Here is a 17,395-nt window from a genome sequence, read left to right as displayed (position 1 = left end):
AATTGCATGCCACTTTAAAGGTGTACTTGGTAATAAAAAGGACGAGATGTTCCAAAGCAGTCTTGGGCGTGTGGCCTTGATACGCCTACGTCTTTACGCACAGCCAATGAAATCACCCGGTATCTGTGACGTGACCGGAAATACTACGTGCTGACACGTTGTTGGTTTATAAAGAGCTTAGCGGAAGCGTTAGGGCGCCATTTCACTGCAGACTTGTGCAGTACACATCGTTGTCTAACAACCGCCTCAACTCTGGGTGATAAGGATAACAATAACAAACCGGATCCACCCCGATGGAAGCGGCCATCAACCCAACCCGCGACAGGTATAATATACCTGCAATTTAAATATATAAGCGGGGTTCTGGATGTTGCCATCTCACTAGCTTTAGTGTAACGTTAAGCTACCCTTTCTATCCAAGCTAGCATGGATGGTGGGGTATTCGCCCAAACGTCACCGACCATGTTAGGAAATGAAATGCAGTACTGCACCTTCATTGCACCTTTCTGTCTAATATGAACACCGACGTGTCCAGGTTTCTTGTGGCCAGCCCTATAAACATTTAAGGCCAGTGCAAAATTGCTAGACGTCTGCTGCTGGCGCATTCAATTCATTCATTTGTCCGTCGGTGTAAACGTACAGCTGTGAGACGTCAGTGACCCGCGAATTATATCCATCGCCTTTTTCTGCACATGAGTTTTTCTACGGTCTTGCACGGTGACAACGGTGGTGTTCTGCTGACTTGTTTGCGTAGCCAGGGTATAAAACCGGCCGTCTGATGAGCCAGCCGTAGCTTGGCGACACCCAGCAGCCTGGTTCACAACGCTGAACAAAAGCAAGTTGGCCCCGGGCTACACCGGCAGGGTATAGTGTTACGGGGCTGTTGTTGTTGATGATGATGATGAGGACATCGTTGCACTGCGTGTCCCCCGTCCGGCTGGTTGTCAGTCCATCGGGACGTTCAGACTTGGAGTGTTTACAAACACTGGGGGCGGGGCGTCCCGCGCACCACGCGATCACCAGCTGGTTCGCTGTGTACGCCGCCACCTTTTTTGTTCGCCAAGGGCCCACTAAGTAACTTTCCTACTGCTGATATTAACCCCCAAAAGAAAGGGGAAGTAAAAGTTTCTCAAGAATAAAACCCACCAATCCAAGAGTCAATCCATTCAATGATTTTTCTGAAATTATTGTCTGAAAATTGTATAACTAGTTGCAACTCAAAATGTAGTGAAACTTTAAGGTAAAAAATGTATGTATTCGGCCATCATGAATGCCTGGCTATCATCTAAATCCTGGTGAGAATATAAAACGGCACGCTTGGTGTTTGTTTGTGTGTCAGACTGTGATGCATGTGTCAGTTTTGAGTTCAAGTTGAGCTTTATATTATTCCAATTTGAGTCCTTGATGCCGAGTGCCTGGAAGTCTATAATGATGGGATCTAGGGGACCTTTTTTGTCTTCCCTAAAGTAGGACTCTAAAATGTGAGGAACTTTACCAGAGGCGTTAAGAAGTCGATTGATAATTGGTTATGGTTACAGTTTGAGCCAAAGATACAACTGCACTACTTTACAATCTGCATTAACTCTTATTGTAGTCTTATTGCGATTTCCTATTTGTTGCACGCTATTCGAAATATACACCTGGTTAATTTGTTAGTCATGCCTGGATGTTTCCTGGTAAATTTATGTGTGTTAGAAAAGACTAAAACAGATAACTCTGGTACCTGCATGTTTCCGAGTGGTAAACAAGGATTAAGTGTAGTAATAAAGCAACATTTGTGTACACATTTTTTTATACTAACAAAGCAAGTTCCCATTGCGCTGCCATAAACAGCAGCCTATTGATAGAAACACTGTTGCCTTGGCGATAGAAGTGTGTGTGTGTGTGTTGATATCTTCTTGCTGTAGTGAAAGGGTTAGTTACACAGCAAGTCCACCAGTAAAAGACACACAGAGCCCCCCACACACACAGCCTGAGTTAGCATTTGCGGTGGTTAAGGAGTGAGTGTGATCATGTGGTTGTTTTTACTCATCCAATCAGGTAGAGTTCCATTCATCCATCCAGGTAGAGTTACACTTTAACCCTGTAAGCAGCGCAGGAGGTAGATCGGTTCGTCTGAGGACTTCTTCTTGGATCCTCCTAGTACAGGTATTGACAACCTGCCCATGAGCAAGGCTGTGTGTCTGTCTGTCCCATGCTGAAAATGTTACTATTTAATTATTTATTACCGTGCTCATTCTCTTGTCTTCAATTGATTTGCATTTAGAATTACAGGCTTCAATTAAGGCTTCAACCAGTATGTACCAAAAGCATAATGCAGGCATTTCAACATAATTTCTTGCACTAAAAATCATCCCAAATGTGTTGTCTTCAAAAAAACAAATACTTTCTTCAAGAATATGAAATTCAGGCTTCTCGTACCTCGTCGGACCATAGCTGTATAAAAAGGAATATCCGCCAACATTTTTGTATAACTAACTGTCAGAGTGCAATACATATTTTTGGCAGTTTGTCAGAGGCTGGCTATCCAACTGAAATATTGTTATTATTGCTGTGGAACCATGTTTATTTCGTTGGGTGGGTCTGCTTTTATGACAGGGTTGAATTTACCTTAAGAAGACCAGTGATAAGATTGTTTTCAACAAGCCTCAAAATATCTTAAGTGTGAGAGATAAAATGCAATTGGATAGATAGCCAATTGGGTTAACTTATAGACGTAAAGTACATGCACAAAGAGTCTGCCGGTAGTTGAGGAGGGTGCGTCATCATGTGGTTGTTGTCAAAAACTCATCCAAGGTAGAGTTCCACTCATACAATCAGGATGAGTTCCACTTTTATTCTTTCAGCAGCACAAGGTAGAGCCGGTCCTCTGAGGGTTACTGGTTTGATCCCAGTTCCTCCTAGATAGGTGTTGATGACTTTCCCAGGTGCAAGACCAGACCAAACCCTTGTGTGTGTGTGTGTGTGTGTGTGTGTGTGCGTGTGTGTGTGTGTGTGTGTGTGTGTGTGTGTGTCTGTGTTGGACCTCTGAATGTTAGGCAATGTGTATTATGAAGTGCTTCCATGGCCGAAATGTGCTATCCTTTATAAATGCTGCAGATTGTTCAACCAAGGCTCTGTTATTTGAAATCTTTCACATTTCTGAATGACTCCAGAAACGTGGTCATGCAGTACTTGGATTGTTTTGTTGTTCTCCCATATTGATTTGTAATGCTGCTTTGATTGATTTGTAAATTGTTTTCTCACTCACATGTGAGTTGCTTAATGCTACTGTTGCTAATTGTAGTCCCTAAATTGTAAAAGGAGTGCTAGTTAATCTTGTTATTCCACAACCCAAGTGGGGTATCCACAGGTAGGACACTTCTAGTCGGATAATCACTCATAAGTTGATATCGATATTAAGGGCATCCTCAATTGCATCCTCAAATAAATGGGAAAATCTTTGGGGGTAAAATAGGAAAAAAAAAATGACAGGGGAATAATAATAATAGAAATCTGCATGTTATCTCTAGTTCACTGAACTCTGCCTGGCAGCCTAAATATCACATGCTGTTGGGAGGAAGTCGTTGGGTTTCAGATCCACTCCCAGTTCGAGTCAGAATTGGTTACGGCAGAGCTTCAATATAAAGCGGGTCAAAATTCTGTCTAAGGTGCTCATTCTGAGATGTTCACACTTAGCCTATCGAGCGCACAACATGAAAGTTAGAGGAGAATCGCAGACAACATGAAAAAATGACGTATGCCATCGATTTGAGATGATATGCCTACATATTTGAACTTAACTTACCCTTGACATTCCTTTTTGTTTTCCTTTTTAACCAAATGCTGCGAGACTGACTTCTCCGTCATTTTCCCTATGCTCCTCTCCTTCTCCCCCCGCCCCCCCTCCAGCTCACTGCTAGGGCTGTCCGGGGGCGGGATGGACACCCACAGCAGCTCCGGCGCAGGCAAGCGCATCCGCAAGCCCTCCCTGCTGTACGAGGACTTCGAGAGCCCCTCACTGGGCCACTCCCAGCCCCAGGGGCCCACCAGCTTCCCCCATCCCCCTGTCCGGGACCCGGGCCGACCGAGCCGGGTCACCAACCAGCTGCAGTTCCTCCAAAAGGCCATGATGAAGTCCCTGTGGAGGCACCACTTCGCCTGGCCCTTCCACGAGCCCGTCGACGCATACCGCCTGAACCTGCCGGTAAGGAAAACACACGCTTTATACGGCCTTAAACTACCTGTATGGAATAAATGGGGAGGGGGGGGGGGGGGAGGGGGTCAGCCTACCTTTATACCAGACCCCTATACCAAGGGATAGGGGTCCCTCCCTCCCCTCTCTTGGTTTTTTTTCTTTCTAATTTCCAGATCTTCAAAACTATTCGTAGCCTCATCAAAACAAACCAAGGAAGCCATTGCAGCAATACATGGTGTTACGCATGTAATATTTATCCTGAAATAGCAATGCATCTTATAATGATATAAGGACATGTGTGTAAATGAACGTGCCAGGGATTAATTAAATGCATTCACAGTATTGATGTGGAAAGAGCTTTGTGTCACCATTACTCCCCTGCATTACCCCTGATGCTATAGCCATCTGTCCAGCCACACTGCTAGGCTACATGCAACACATAAGGCATGAATCCCCTGGAAGATTTGTTCACTTACCAGCTGTATAGGTCTGAGGGGTCTAAGGACCCTGGGAAGGTCTGGAATGTAATTACCATATCATTGGTTTCATTGAAATAGAAGATTGATTTGGGACGGTGAATTGCTTGACGCTCAACGTTGCTGTATTTGGGTTCTGTACTTTAGCCATTGTGTGCTGCACAAAACAAATGATGGATTCATTTTCCTGACACGACTTTTGGCAATGGAATTTGTAGGTGCATGTCATTTGGGTGCATTGTTGGGAGCTGGGCCATCTAGCTAAAATATATCTACATCTACATGTACATTGCAGACTATGGAGACCCCTTTTAAGATGGCGGTCTAAACAGTCTATCTTCTCCTACGGTTGTGTGTTTCCTCTTGACTCCATTGTGGCAAATTAATGTTATGTGCCTCAAGGTTTTGCCCAGTGCCTTTGAGCCTTGGGTTAGTGATGGAAAAGGTAATGACCAACCCCGGGCCACTTCTCATCAGAGCACTGTCTCATTTGGATAACATTTCCATATTCTGCTCTCTCTCCTCCTTCGAACCCTCAACTCTCCCCTATATATCCCTTCCTCTCTTGCATTCTCCATTTCCACATCTGCTGTATCTTTGTCCTCCCCCTCACTGTTCATCACCTACACCTATTTTGGTCTATTCCTTTGTCTCACCCCCTCTACTTCTCCTAATATCTCACTGTATCTCATCCCTTTCCCCTATACTTCTCTACTTTTTTTTTTCTCTCTCTCTCCCAGGACTACCACAAGATCATCAAGCAGCCGATGGACATGGGGTCGATCAAGAAGCGCCTGGAGAACAACTTCTACTGCAGTGCCAGCGAGTGTATCCAGGACTTCAACACCATGTTCACCAACTGTTACATCTACAACAAGGTAAGGAGACACCCCTTTAGTGTCTTGCAGTTGGCAATGGTCACGTCTGTAGATTTAAATCCTGTTTTGTGACTCCAAAAATACATTAAAGGAGACATATTAAGGTCTTTTCCCACCAGGTAAACATAGTATATGAGTTCCAGAAAACATGTTTTTGAAGCTGTTTGCTGGAAATAGCTTTAAGGGAAAAAAATCTTGCCTACCCCTATTCCCCTCTGTTTCAGTCCCTTCAGAATGCGCTTTTTCTGGTGTCTGTAGCTTTAATGCAAATGAGCTGCTGCCCATTGACCAATGAGCTGTCAGAGTGAACCACAGCATGGAGGAGAAGTGATTGTTGCCGTGTGCGAACTCCTCGAGCTCTTTATCTTTATAATATAATAATAATATTATATAATATATAGGTATTTATATAATATTATATCTAACATCACGGCTAAAAGCTATGTGCGCCTCGGCTGATATTATGAATCATAAAGACTGCGTCTGACGTCTCTGGTACTTCCACAACAAGTAAAGACTCGTAGTGGGGGTTATCTTGGCCATGGTTGAGAAGAATTGGGGGAAAGGAACTTTGACCTTGACTCTCTGAAGTCCATATTGAACCGCGACATGGAGGCGAAAGGGATTGTACTCAGGGAGCTGAGCTGCCGGACTGCCGCCGAGCTCCCCCCGCCAGACTGCCAGTTCCCGGGGTAGCTCGGCAGCAGTCCTGCAGCTCAGCTCCGGGAGTACAATCCCTTTCTCCTCCATGTCTCCTCCTCCGGACTGCTCCGGCGGAGAAAGGGATATTACTACAGGAGCTGAGCTGCCGAACTCCCCCCGTCGGAGCTGCTCGTCTGCTGGTCCACAAAATCGTAGCTATGCTCTTATCGGAGGGGGTTGGGGAAGTGGGAGGTAATATTCAAATGTGCTCCCTTCCTACGTAGGAGGGGGCGTCAAAACTGACTCGCTCGTTTGGTAACTGTAGGCGTACTCTCAGAAATGCATATCTCACTCAAAAAATCATGTACAGACTTTTTCCCAAGTTTGTATGCATGTGGGAGCACCAGAAATCCAAAACAACACCCCAAATCCCAGGAAAAGTGTTGTGTTCGTAATATGTCCGCTTTAAACATTCACAGAAGATCCTCCTCCTTACTGGTTATTATTCCGAATAAGTCCATTATTATTTTTTTATCATGCTGAGTTGCGGTCTTTAGGCGGGGAAATTACGACTTTGAAGCTACTTAATGGGCTCTTAGTATTACAACGTCAAATCTCTAGAGAAATGTGCTGCGGGGTGAAAGGGCTGCATGCCTACATGCTATGCTCTAATTAGAGTTATTGAATCACAGATTAAAGTCTTCTGATGGCGCAGTCTCCCATGACAACATCAATAGCTAGTGCATAGGAGCTCATTGCTCATGGTGTAGGTGGGCTGTAGTGTGTAGGAGCTACATGCTAACGGGATGATTGGCTGGGAGCTGTTCTGTGGATGAGATTCTTGCTAAGGTGTTGCTCTGATGGGAGCTGTGGTGTGGAGGAGCTACATGCTAACTTGATGCTATTCTGGGTGATCTATTGTGGAGGAGCTACATGCTAATGTCTTCTGTGCTTGGAGCTATAGTGTGGAGGAGCTACATATTAACAGACTGTGCTTGCAGCTAAAGTGTGGAGGAGCTACATACAGGCTGTGCTGCAAGCTTTAGTATGGAGAGGCTACATGCTAATGTGCCCCTGTGCTTGGAACTGAACTGTGGAGTAGCTACATGCTAACGTGCCGCTGCGCTCTGGGTTTTAGCCCACGGATGACATTGTTCTGATGGCCCAGTCCTTGGAGAAGATCTTCCTCCAGAAGGTGGCCCAGATGCCCCAGGAGGAGATCGAGCTGGCACCCCCAACCCAGCGCACCAAGGCGGGCCGGGGCAAAGGTCGCAAGTCCAGTGGTGAGTCCGTGGCAAACTTCGTCAGGAGACGGCCCGTGTGATAATCCATTACAAGCGCTTTTATAGTCAATCCAATGGTGACATCCCGCGTGTGAGTCTCCACCCAGGTTTCATATAATGGATGTAAATCGAATAGTTGGTCAAATAGCAGCCCTTAAACCTGCGTTTTACAGCAAATTACTTTATTCTGACCAAAGTGTCGCAGATATTTTGTGTCTTCGATACGAGTATCGCGAGAGAGTGTAGCGCCATCTCAAGTGTTCTTGACTCATGTTTGGCATTTAAATAACCACGATTGTTCCCAAACCTGTTCCAACCATATCCCAAACTTGTCTACGGCTGTGTGCCGACCCTAAAGTCAGGTTCCTTGTATTTGCACTTCCTGTGTGTTTTGGAGCTAGTTGGGCTCAATTGAGAACAGTCCCAGGAATAGATGTTTGATCCCCAATGTTCGCAGTTTATCTGTAGGTATGTAAGCATGCAAGATGCCTGACCTTCTACTTAAATCACTTAAATTGGTAAATGTACTAACTGCTTATCCTAGGCAATGGGCTTCCTGACATGTTTCAAAACATGTGTTCCTTCCTTGAGGTACTCTGCCCCTTTTGAAGGCCATGCTTTTACAATGACAGCAGGACAGTCGTGCAGGACTTGGTAGCTACTCCAGTGTTCACTATGTGCTACTCACTTACTGTGTTTTCATGTGATTCCCCCCCCCCCCCCCCCCCCCCCCCCCATAGCATCCAGAGCCCACCAGGTCCCGGCGGTGTCCCAGTCCCTCTGCTCCCCCTCCTCCTCGGACACAGAGTCCCTGCAGGCCAGCTCCCCCCACCCCGTGCTCACCAAGAGCCTCCCCCCTCCCACCATCATGGGCATGCCCCCCACGCAGCCCACCACCAAGGTAAGGCACCACGCCACTGGAACCCGGGCCTGGCGGGCTCTACGGAAAACCTGCACTCACCTTATCAACTCAGCCTTTGCTTTTTGTGCATTAGTAGACATCATTCCCACCATGGTTTTCCACAGACCAATTCAGGCCCCGTCCACGCGGGCGAAAACCATCTTTTCCCCTCCTTGGCAGCGTTTTAGGAATATCTCCGTCAAGACAGACTCATTGCAAAAATGCATTAAGCTGTAGAAACGCTGTAGTACTTATTCAAGGCCTCTATGTGGCGCTGGTTCTCCACCATAAAAGAGGGAGACGCGGCGGAGTATGCGTGTCAGGCCTGCGCGCTGCATACAAACATGCAGTCGAGGAGGAGGAAGCAGTTGTTCAACCTTTTAGTTTGAGCAGAAAACACTTTTTAATGTACAGTTAGTAATTCAATTTACCATGGGGCTGTATTTAAAGCTACAAAAATAGTACAAATCAAACAAAACAAATTAGACGGAAATCTAAAGGTGCCACCTGGTGGGGGGGGGGTGATGACGTCATCGTTCGAGTACCTGGCATCCACACGAAGCCTAACACGAAAAACGCATAGGGCCGCTTTTCTCTTTTTCACCCTAGGACCTGGTTTCAAAAAAGTGTGTTTTTCGGCCACCGAAAACACTGGATCCGTCTGGACGGTCGATCCAAACGCACAAGACAGAGCTCAGAGGAGGGAAACATTCCAATAATAGAATACGCTCCGGAATGGGTTGCTGTAGTATACGCTACACTTTAATGCGTTACAATAATAACCTTTCTCTGCCGTACATGTTACCATAACAACCGTCGCTGTCTGTGCATTCTTTAGCACAACACTGTGACCCTGTCTCCACCTTTGTAACCCCAACAGCCCTCTGCGGCCCAACATCAGTTACCATGACGACCCTCTCCTTGACCGCCATGACGCTCTCCTCTCCATCTGTGCGTGCGGAACCATAAGGGCCGCCTCTGTCACCGTATCAACCAAAGCCTCCTCTCTGTGCGTTGCAGAAGAAGGGCGTGAAGCGCAAGGCGGACACCACCACCCCCTCCACCATGGGGCTGCCCGTCGGGCTGTCGGCCGGTGCCCGCATGGTGGGCCTGGGGAAGGGCGGGCACGGGGGCCAGATCCACGACTCCTCCCCGCTCACCCTCTCCTCCCTGGGGGGCATGAGCATGGACGCCGGCGGGCCCGGCCTGGGCATGGTGCGGGGCCCCGGCGGCGGGCCCGTCCTGCTCCAGCCCATGATGGTGAGCGCGGCCGCCGCGGCCCGCCGGGTGGGCAGCGGCCGGCCCATTAAGCCCCCCAAGAAAGACCTGCCGGACTCCATCCAGCTGCAGCCGGCGCGCCGCGGCAAGCTGAGCCCCCAGCTGCGGCACTGCAGCGGGCTGCTGAAGGACATGCTGTCCAAGAAGCATGCCGGCTACGCCTGGCCCTTCTACAAGCCCGTGGACGCCACCGCCCTCGGTCTCCACGACTACCACGACATCATCAAGTACCCCATGGACCTCAGCACAGTCAAGGTAGCCCACGTCTTTGGCTTTCTTGTTTAGTCGTCAATTATTTTTTCTTATAAATGTTTTACATTTTTGTTTTTATGTTATTGAAATGTTGACGAGGATGTATTACACGACTCGTATTCAAATAGTACCATTGAAAGTATTTATAAAGATTTGTTAATGCTTAGAAGGGGGATCAGCACAACACAATTGGAACATTCCTGGCCCATCCCATCCCTGGGCGCTCCTCGGGGACTTCCTGTTAGAAGTACCTGGTTGTGAGTGTGTGCTGTGCTTGTTTGTCTCTTCTTCCTCAGAGGAAGATGGACTGCAGGGAGTACAGGGATGCCCAGCAGTTTGCTGCTGACATCCGACTCATGTTCTCCAACTGCTACAAGTACAACCCCCCCGACCACGACGTTGTGGGGATGGCCCGCAAACTGCAGGTGGGTCCCTGTATCAGTCAAATCCCTCAGCTACTCCTAGGTTATGAAGTTGTTGATGAAGCATCAGAAGGCAGTAGAAGATTAAAGTGTTTTGAACTTTGAGGAAGTAATAACGACACGTGTGGGGGGTTTAGAGCACGGCCATACATTCCTGAGGCTTTCCAAGAGTAGACTAGCTGTCGTTGAGATGTAATAATTGACTTTCTGGCACTTTCATGACCCACTATTTGGGCGGTGTGTAGTGGATACATCTGCGGTATGTTTTGGCTATTATGGTTTCATTTCAAAGAGCCTGGGGACCATCACCTCAAACGCCATAAAAGATGAGGTACCACCTGGACCTCATCATTAAGCCTGGGTTAGGTGACTGGTCTTTTTTTGGTTAAACAGAATATCGGTTGCTTGAGAAACTGTAGGATGGTTGAAATATTTATAAATTGATTAAGTATCCTAATCATCAAACAAGAAGGATGACTTAAGCTCATCCTGGCCAAGGAAATCCTTTTGACCAACCCCCCTGTACGAATGTCTACTTAACAACTACGTAACTTCAAAAATGTCAATATATATATATTTGAATTTGAATTAAGGTCTCTGGGCCTGTATGAATTTGATGCATCCCTATTTGCAAGATGTTGTGTTGTCTTGCCGTGGATTCAAGGGTTTGAATGTACTTCATTGAATGTCTGTTTTTTTCCCCTCCCATCTTCTTACTTTATTACTTTTGCTACCCCTCCAGGACGTGTTTGAGTTCCGCTTCGCCAAAATGCCGGACGAGCCTCACACGGACCGCCCCGCCAAGTCTATGAGTGGCCACCCTTCGTCGTCCTCCTCCTCCTCTTCCTCCTCCACCTCGTCGTCCTCCTCCTCTTCGTCCGAGAGCGAGCCCAGCACCGAGAGCGAGGACAGCGAGAGCAGCTCCGACAGCGAGGAGGAGCGAGCACACCGATTAGCTGAGCTCCAGGACCAGGTGTGCACACAGGTAAGGAGGTTTCACCCAGTAGAGAACCAGACACATTGTGTTAACATGTTTTTTGGAAAGTTACCAGTCCTGAAGTGACATTATAATTAAGATGTTAATGTGGCAGCTACATTTTATTCACATCTAACTTTTATATTTAGGTATTTTCTTTTGTCGCAGGTCTTACTATTTTAGTACCATCTTTGGTCACTAGATGTCAGTCTCAGATATGACTGAGTGACTCTTTTGAGGGCTTGTTCACTACCTCCGTGACGGATCTGATTGACTTTGCATGGGGCGCTCGCGAAATGCATTTTGGGTCCGTCCGTCCGTTCGGCTCCGTGGCCTGTGTCAAAAAGCTGAGAAATGTTCACTTTTTCAGGCAGCGGCAGATCCGTCAGCCAATCAGATTGCGGTTATGCAAATCAGATTGCGGTTATACCCCAGAACTTTTATTCTCAGGAACACATTTCAATTGCAAATTAAGGTCCTTTGGCATCAGGCTCAAAACGAATAAAGGACATGAAAAAGAGGGAAGTACTTAGAGGAAAATCTGACCAACAAAGTCGTTGTTTCCTTGTTCATTAGACAAATCAAAATAGGCTATCACTCTCTCGGAGGAAGTAAGTATCCAAAACTAAACTGTTGCGATACAACTGCACACCCTCATGTTATGAAACGCAACCTATGTTCACATACCGAAGGGCAAGTAAACATTGGCTTGTAGCGTTAACTGCTATCGAGATGATTGATCAAGACATTAAACAAAGTGATTATTATATGAATGTGCCTAACCACTTTCAATGCAATAAGAAGATTCTGTGTGTGTGAACAAAAACTGGAGGTTTGCGGCTGCAGATGTTGAGATGTCTGAAATCAACTTAATTTTGATCCTGGTTATTGCTGTGGAAACGCACTAAGTTCTGCGAAGGTTGCTAGTTCATGCGGTGGAAACTTTTTCCCAAACTTTCAAAAATTGTATATTTCATGAATCAAACATTGCCAAAAGATGTGATGGAAAAGAAGAGACTCGCACATTCAAATTCTAGTGCCGGTGCGCCCAGAGTGGGATTGTGTGCGTGTCCATTGAAGAAACTCCCACATTCAGCAACTGGCAGTGCAACACCTTTTAGTAACGTTTTGGCACAAATCTCCAACTTTCAATGTTTATTCCTCTGGAAGTGTTGTTGACTATTTACTTGTGTTGTCATGGTAGCTGCGTGCGGTCCACGAGCAGCTGGCCGCACTCTCCCAGGGGCCCATGGTGAAGCCCAAGAAGAAGAAGGAGAAGAAAGAGAAGAAGGAGAAGAAGAAGAGGAAGAAGCCGGAGAAGAGGAGTCGAGCAGTGAAGGTGAAGGCGGAGGCGGAGGAGTGGAAGATGCCGGGAAAGGCCCCCAAAAGCAAGTCCACCAAAGGAGGGGCCGCCACGGTGGGGAAGAGGGGCCCGGGCAAGAAGAGCAACAAGAACAGCAAGTAAGTAAAGTAATCTGATTACTTGCAATGGAATCTGATTATTCACTTATGGGCATCCGGGAACTCCCTTAAAGTAATCCAACTAATCCCAGATCCAGTATTACACGGCTGCATTTAAAGTCAAAAGTATTTCATTATCAAATATGCAGCATCCCATATTTTGTACAGTGGAATTAACGAGGCATGTGTTGTCTGTGAATGTAGTACGAATCAGAAGAAGCGGAATGGTCGTAACAAACCCACATAGCTGTAATGATCAACCTAAACACCAAGTAATACAATGCACACAGTGATATAATGGTGCATCAAAGACAATGTACTTGCATTACAACAGAGTGTTCATGCAGGAGCTGAGATCTTTCCCCTCACTCCTCCCCCTGCTCCTCCTCCCCAGGACCTCTAAGAAGGCCTTCTTTGCCCCGCCGCCACCCTCCTCCATGCTCCCCCACTACGACTCGGAGGAGGAGGAGGAGATCGTGCCCATGTCGTACGACGAGAAGCGCCAGCTGAGCCTGGACATCAACAAGCTGCCGGGGGAGAAGCTGGGCCGTGTGGTGCACATCATCCAGGCCCGGGAGCCGTCCCTGAGGGACACCAACCCCGAGGAGATCGAGATCGACTTCGAGACGCTCAAACCGTCCACACTGAAGGAGCTGGAGCGCTACGTCATGACGTGTCTGAGGAAGAAGCCGCGCAAGCCCTACAGTAAGCACACTAACACACAAGCCCTGCATTAAGCACGCTAACCATTTTGTCGTACATACCCTAAATTATCAAAGGTATCTGCAGATTGCTATAAAATATAATTTGGTTTATATGTTAAATAAAATGTTCAGTATTTTTTATAAATGTTTCTTCACTTTACCTTAACTTCGTGGGCTGCAGTTGACTAAACTCCCCCCAACCCTCATCCCCTGGCGATGTTATTGTTTATTGGCAATCTAGAATAGGGCTTGTACATTGTGACGTCAGATCGCAAGCATAGGAATGTTAATGGTGTTTTGGTATTTGAGTAATTAATTATGAAATTATTTGTCATTATGGGGTGACATCAGGGTGTTTTGAAACTGCCAGTGTTTCTCATGCAAGACGTGGCAAAGAAAACTTTGGATTAGCCTAGGATATGGTCTATCTATGTTTTATTAGGATTTTACATTATTACAACTCTCGAGTTCCCTCAAAATGGCCTTTTTGGTTCCCAACCCAGAGTCTGTGTCGTCTTTCTGCTTTAACTTTAGGTTCTACTGTAACAAATTAAGACTGCCAAGTTCCGCTATAACTAATGGTGTGTTCCTCAATCCTCGGACGCCAGACTTCCGAGTCGAAAGTCGAAGATCTCTTTCTTGCGGCATTTCTCTGAGGCACGCCCCCTTTTTGTCTTCATCTTTCGAAAATCTGAGAGTAGACTGAGAGCAGTGATGACGTTCTCAGCAAAATGGCTGCGTCCGTGAAGAGATTATTTTTTGTTTTGCATTGTACCACGTTTTTTCATTTTAATGTTGATTCTAAATGCTCTTACACACTTGATTACATTGCTACTTTATTCCGGTCACCGATTTATACATTGCATGGTCTTGCTGTGCGTGCAATACAATGTAACGTTGTGTTGTTTGTTTTCGGGCTGGTTTGCTAAAGAGGTTAACGTAGCTAACAATGAACAACGACTAGCCAATTTCATGACACAATCACAAAGAAGAACAGGAACGCTATAAATGCTCCGAGACCGGAAATGACGGAATGGATCTTACTCGGAAGGCATGCGTCCGAGGATTCAGGAACACACCAAGAGTAGGACTGCTGGGTCCGAGATTAGCCTCAGGCTAACCAGGTTATCATGCAAGCCCTTCAGTGAGCTAGCCCCAGGCTAGTGTCCGTGTCTGACGTTCATTTTCACTACGTCACCATGTGCCTCCTCCTAACGTCTTCACATGATTGGTCTTGCTTGCATGTCAATCAAGACTTCTTGACAAGAAGGCGGTTCTTGACGCTGTTAATCAACACTGTCTCATTCTCATTCTGTATGAAAATACTGTCTCTGTAAGAGACTAGCCACAGGCTAACTGTACTTTCATGCAAGCCCTACAGTAAGCTAACCATGCTAACATGCAGGATCTACAGTAAATGGGCCAGGTTATTAATGCTAACATGCAAGCCATGCAGTGAGTCAGACTTAGCATAGCTACCATGGAAACCTAACTGCTTCGCCTCGCATGGTATTCACTGCTGCTTGACTGTGAATATGCCTGCAAGACTGATTTTAAATGTCGATTTTAAAGTGCCTTGTTTGGCTATAGGGGCAGAGAAAAGTGCTGTCACGCTCTGTGAATTTTAAAACGTTTTATAATTATACTTATTTTACTTGAATGAAGACAATTACTGCTCTGCATGGATAAGCTTGAAATTATGTTTTCAATCTTGGCTAAAAGAAAAGCATTCCTCTGATATAATTTCAGGGGCATTTGATGTGCATCCATTGTGATCTCATTATAATTCTGTTGGTTCCACTATTTATTTTGAATAGCCAAGAAGGCCAGCAGTGGCAAATCCAAAGAGGAGCTGACTCTGGAGAAGAGGCAGGAGCTGGAGAGGAGACTTCAGGATGTTAGTGGACAGCTCAACTCTGGCAAGAAGCCTGCCAAACCCAAGGGTAACGCATGCTTTTCCCTTTCCCTGTCCCTAAAAATGACCGGTGTGTGTATGCACTTGATAACTGCTTATGGACCAATTCTCTGTAAATAGCTCTTGATATAATATAGATCTTTCAACCCTAGACTTATATTTCCCTTTGGTTTCAGCGGAGAAGCCGAGCAACGTGGAGGCCCACAGCCAGCCGTCACGCCTCAGCGGCAGCAGCTCCAGTTCAGACACCTCCTCGTCCTCTTCCTCCTCGTCTTCCTCAGACACCAGTGATTCCGACTCGGGTTGAGGCTGTGGCTGCACCCCAGTGAGGACTCTCACAACCACTCCCCCCGCCCCAAAGAACGCTCAGGGACACGGGCTGGCCCAGGACACACGATGCACCCTGACATAGTAGTGGGCCCAGACGACCGCCTTGCGGCACACCTTAGCCGGAGCAGGCCAAGGGGGCCGTCGTCAACAGGATGTTGGTGGGGGAGGGGAGGCCGTTCGGAGGCAGGAGTGGAACTAAGTAAGAATTCTGTATGTATAATCGTAGAAACCCCAAAACACAAAATGCCTTGGTTCTCCCTCCCTTTTCCTGTGTGTGTGTGCGCGCGTGCGTGTGTATATAGACGTATAAGTGTATGTTTCTTTTATAAAGAACACTTTTATTGTGCTCGCATCAAAGTAGGATGATGATGTTGTGAATACGCTCAGTCGGAGCTGTACTCCTCTCCAAACCCACCCCTTCTGACGTTTACTGTCCCCAACATCTGTTGGTGGATAGTTTTGAAAGCAGTTTGGCCGTGCCCTCATTGGAGTTTTGATCTGTCTATCAATCATCTCTGTGGTGTGGAGCAGCAAAGCAGCCAATCAAAGGAAGCCGTGGGGAGGGATTTATTTGTTCCTTGCCTTGTTATGGTAAAAATATTTTGAACGATTTGTTTTTGGTTGCATTTTCCTTTGTCCTTTCTGCTTATTCGTAGACATTCTGTCTGGCAGTAAATAGGCTGCTTGTATAGGTTTTACTTTATATTTTAAACGCTACCCCCATTTGTCTTTTGGTGTTAAAAAAAAGATACAGCGGTTCTGTAGGACTGAAGTTTTATGGGGTGTAGTGTAAGCAACTTTAGTTGTTTAGATATTTTAAAAAAAAGCAAACAATATCTGATCACTGAACATTTATAAAGACAGTATTATTGATCAGAGTTCGGTACATTGAATTCACAACTTTTTCTCTTCCATCTTAAAAAGCAATCCTTAACAAATCGCTTTGTTTCGCCATTTCCTCACGTTCCTTTGGCGTACATTTGCTCTGAACCTTTGCTTTAATCAGAAGATGTTACTGTGTGCTTCTGTTTTGTCACTTGAAAGTATATATAGTGCTGAATCTATCAGAAAGTACTGTAGACAGTTTAACTTATACATATATATTTATATGACCTGATTTTTGTGTAAAGTACTTTATAAATAATACTCGACATTAGTGCACTTAAAGTGTTTAAACTTTCTTTGTGGAATGTTTTTGTTTTTTTAAAAGCTTGCCACTCGTCGGGAAGGCAGGCCAGCTTCACTGGGTGGAGATGGAACTACGCACAAACACCTTATAGACCCTGCATTGTAAAGAAAAAAACATATATATATATCGCTGAATGTTCCCTAAAAGATACTTTACTTGTGTATATAATCTTGCACTATATGTTGCGGTTTTTGAAGTGTGTCTTTCCCGTGTTCATACTGTCCTTTTTGTTCTCATCAAGAGGTTTTCTAGTCGGTGGTTAACTAGGGGGCCACCGCTCAGACACATCACTTTCCTTCGAGAACTCTGTATATTAAAATAATCTCTTGTAGAAAAGCCTAGGGTTTGGTGTGATTTCTCTGTGTGTGTGTGTGTGTGTGTGTGTGTGTGTGTGTGTGTGTGTGTGTGTGTGTGTGTGTGTGTGTGTGTGTGTGTGTGTGTGTGTGTGTGTGTGTGTGTGTGTGTGTGTGTGTGTGTGTGTGTGAGATAAGTGGAGAAACTATTCAAGTGC

General features: G+C 46.0%; 1 protein-coding gene across 1 annotated transcript; it reads left to right on the top strand.

Moving 5' to 3' along the window:
- The first annotated feature begins 192 nt into the window (after nucleotides 1–192).
- brd2b (bromodomain containing 2b) lies at nucleotides 193–17,152 on the top strand. The gene is made up of 12 exons (XM_079752827.1): nucleotides 193–325; nucleotides 3,892–4,186; nucleotides 5,394–5,531; nucleotides 7,312–7,456; nucleotides 8,197–8,357; nucleotides 9,378–9,890; nucleotides 10,184–10,312; nucleotides 11,052–11,294; nucleotides 12,490–12,746; nucleotides 13,141–13,451; nucleotides 15,268–15,393; nucleotides 15,542–17,152. Exons 1-12 carry the CDS (start codon nucleotides 294–296, stop codon nucleotides 15,670–15,672), a joined length of 2,481 nt encoding a protein of 826 aa, XP_079608953.1. The 5' UTR covers nucleotides 193–293; the 3' UTR covers nucleotides 15,673–17,152.
- The last annotated feature ends 243 nt before the right edge of the window (nucleotides 17,153–17,395 follow it).

Source organism: Pollachius pollachius, assembly GCF_949987615.1.
Source record: "Pollachius pollachius genome assembly, chromosome: 1".
NCBI lineage: Eukaryota > Metazoa > Chordata > Actinopteri > Gadiformes > Gadidae > Pollachius > Pollachius pollachius.
This window is presented reverse-complemented; position numbering and strand designations above follow the sequence as displayed.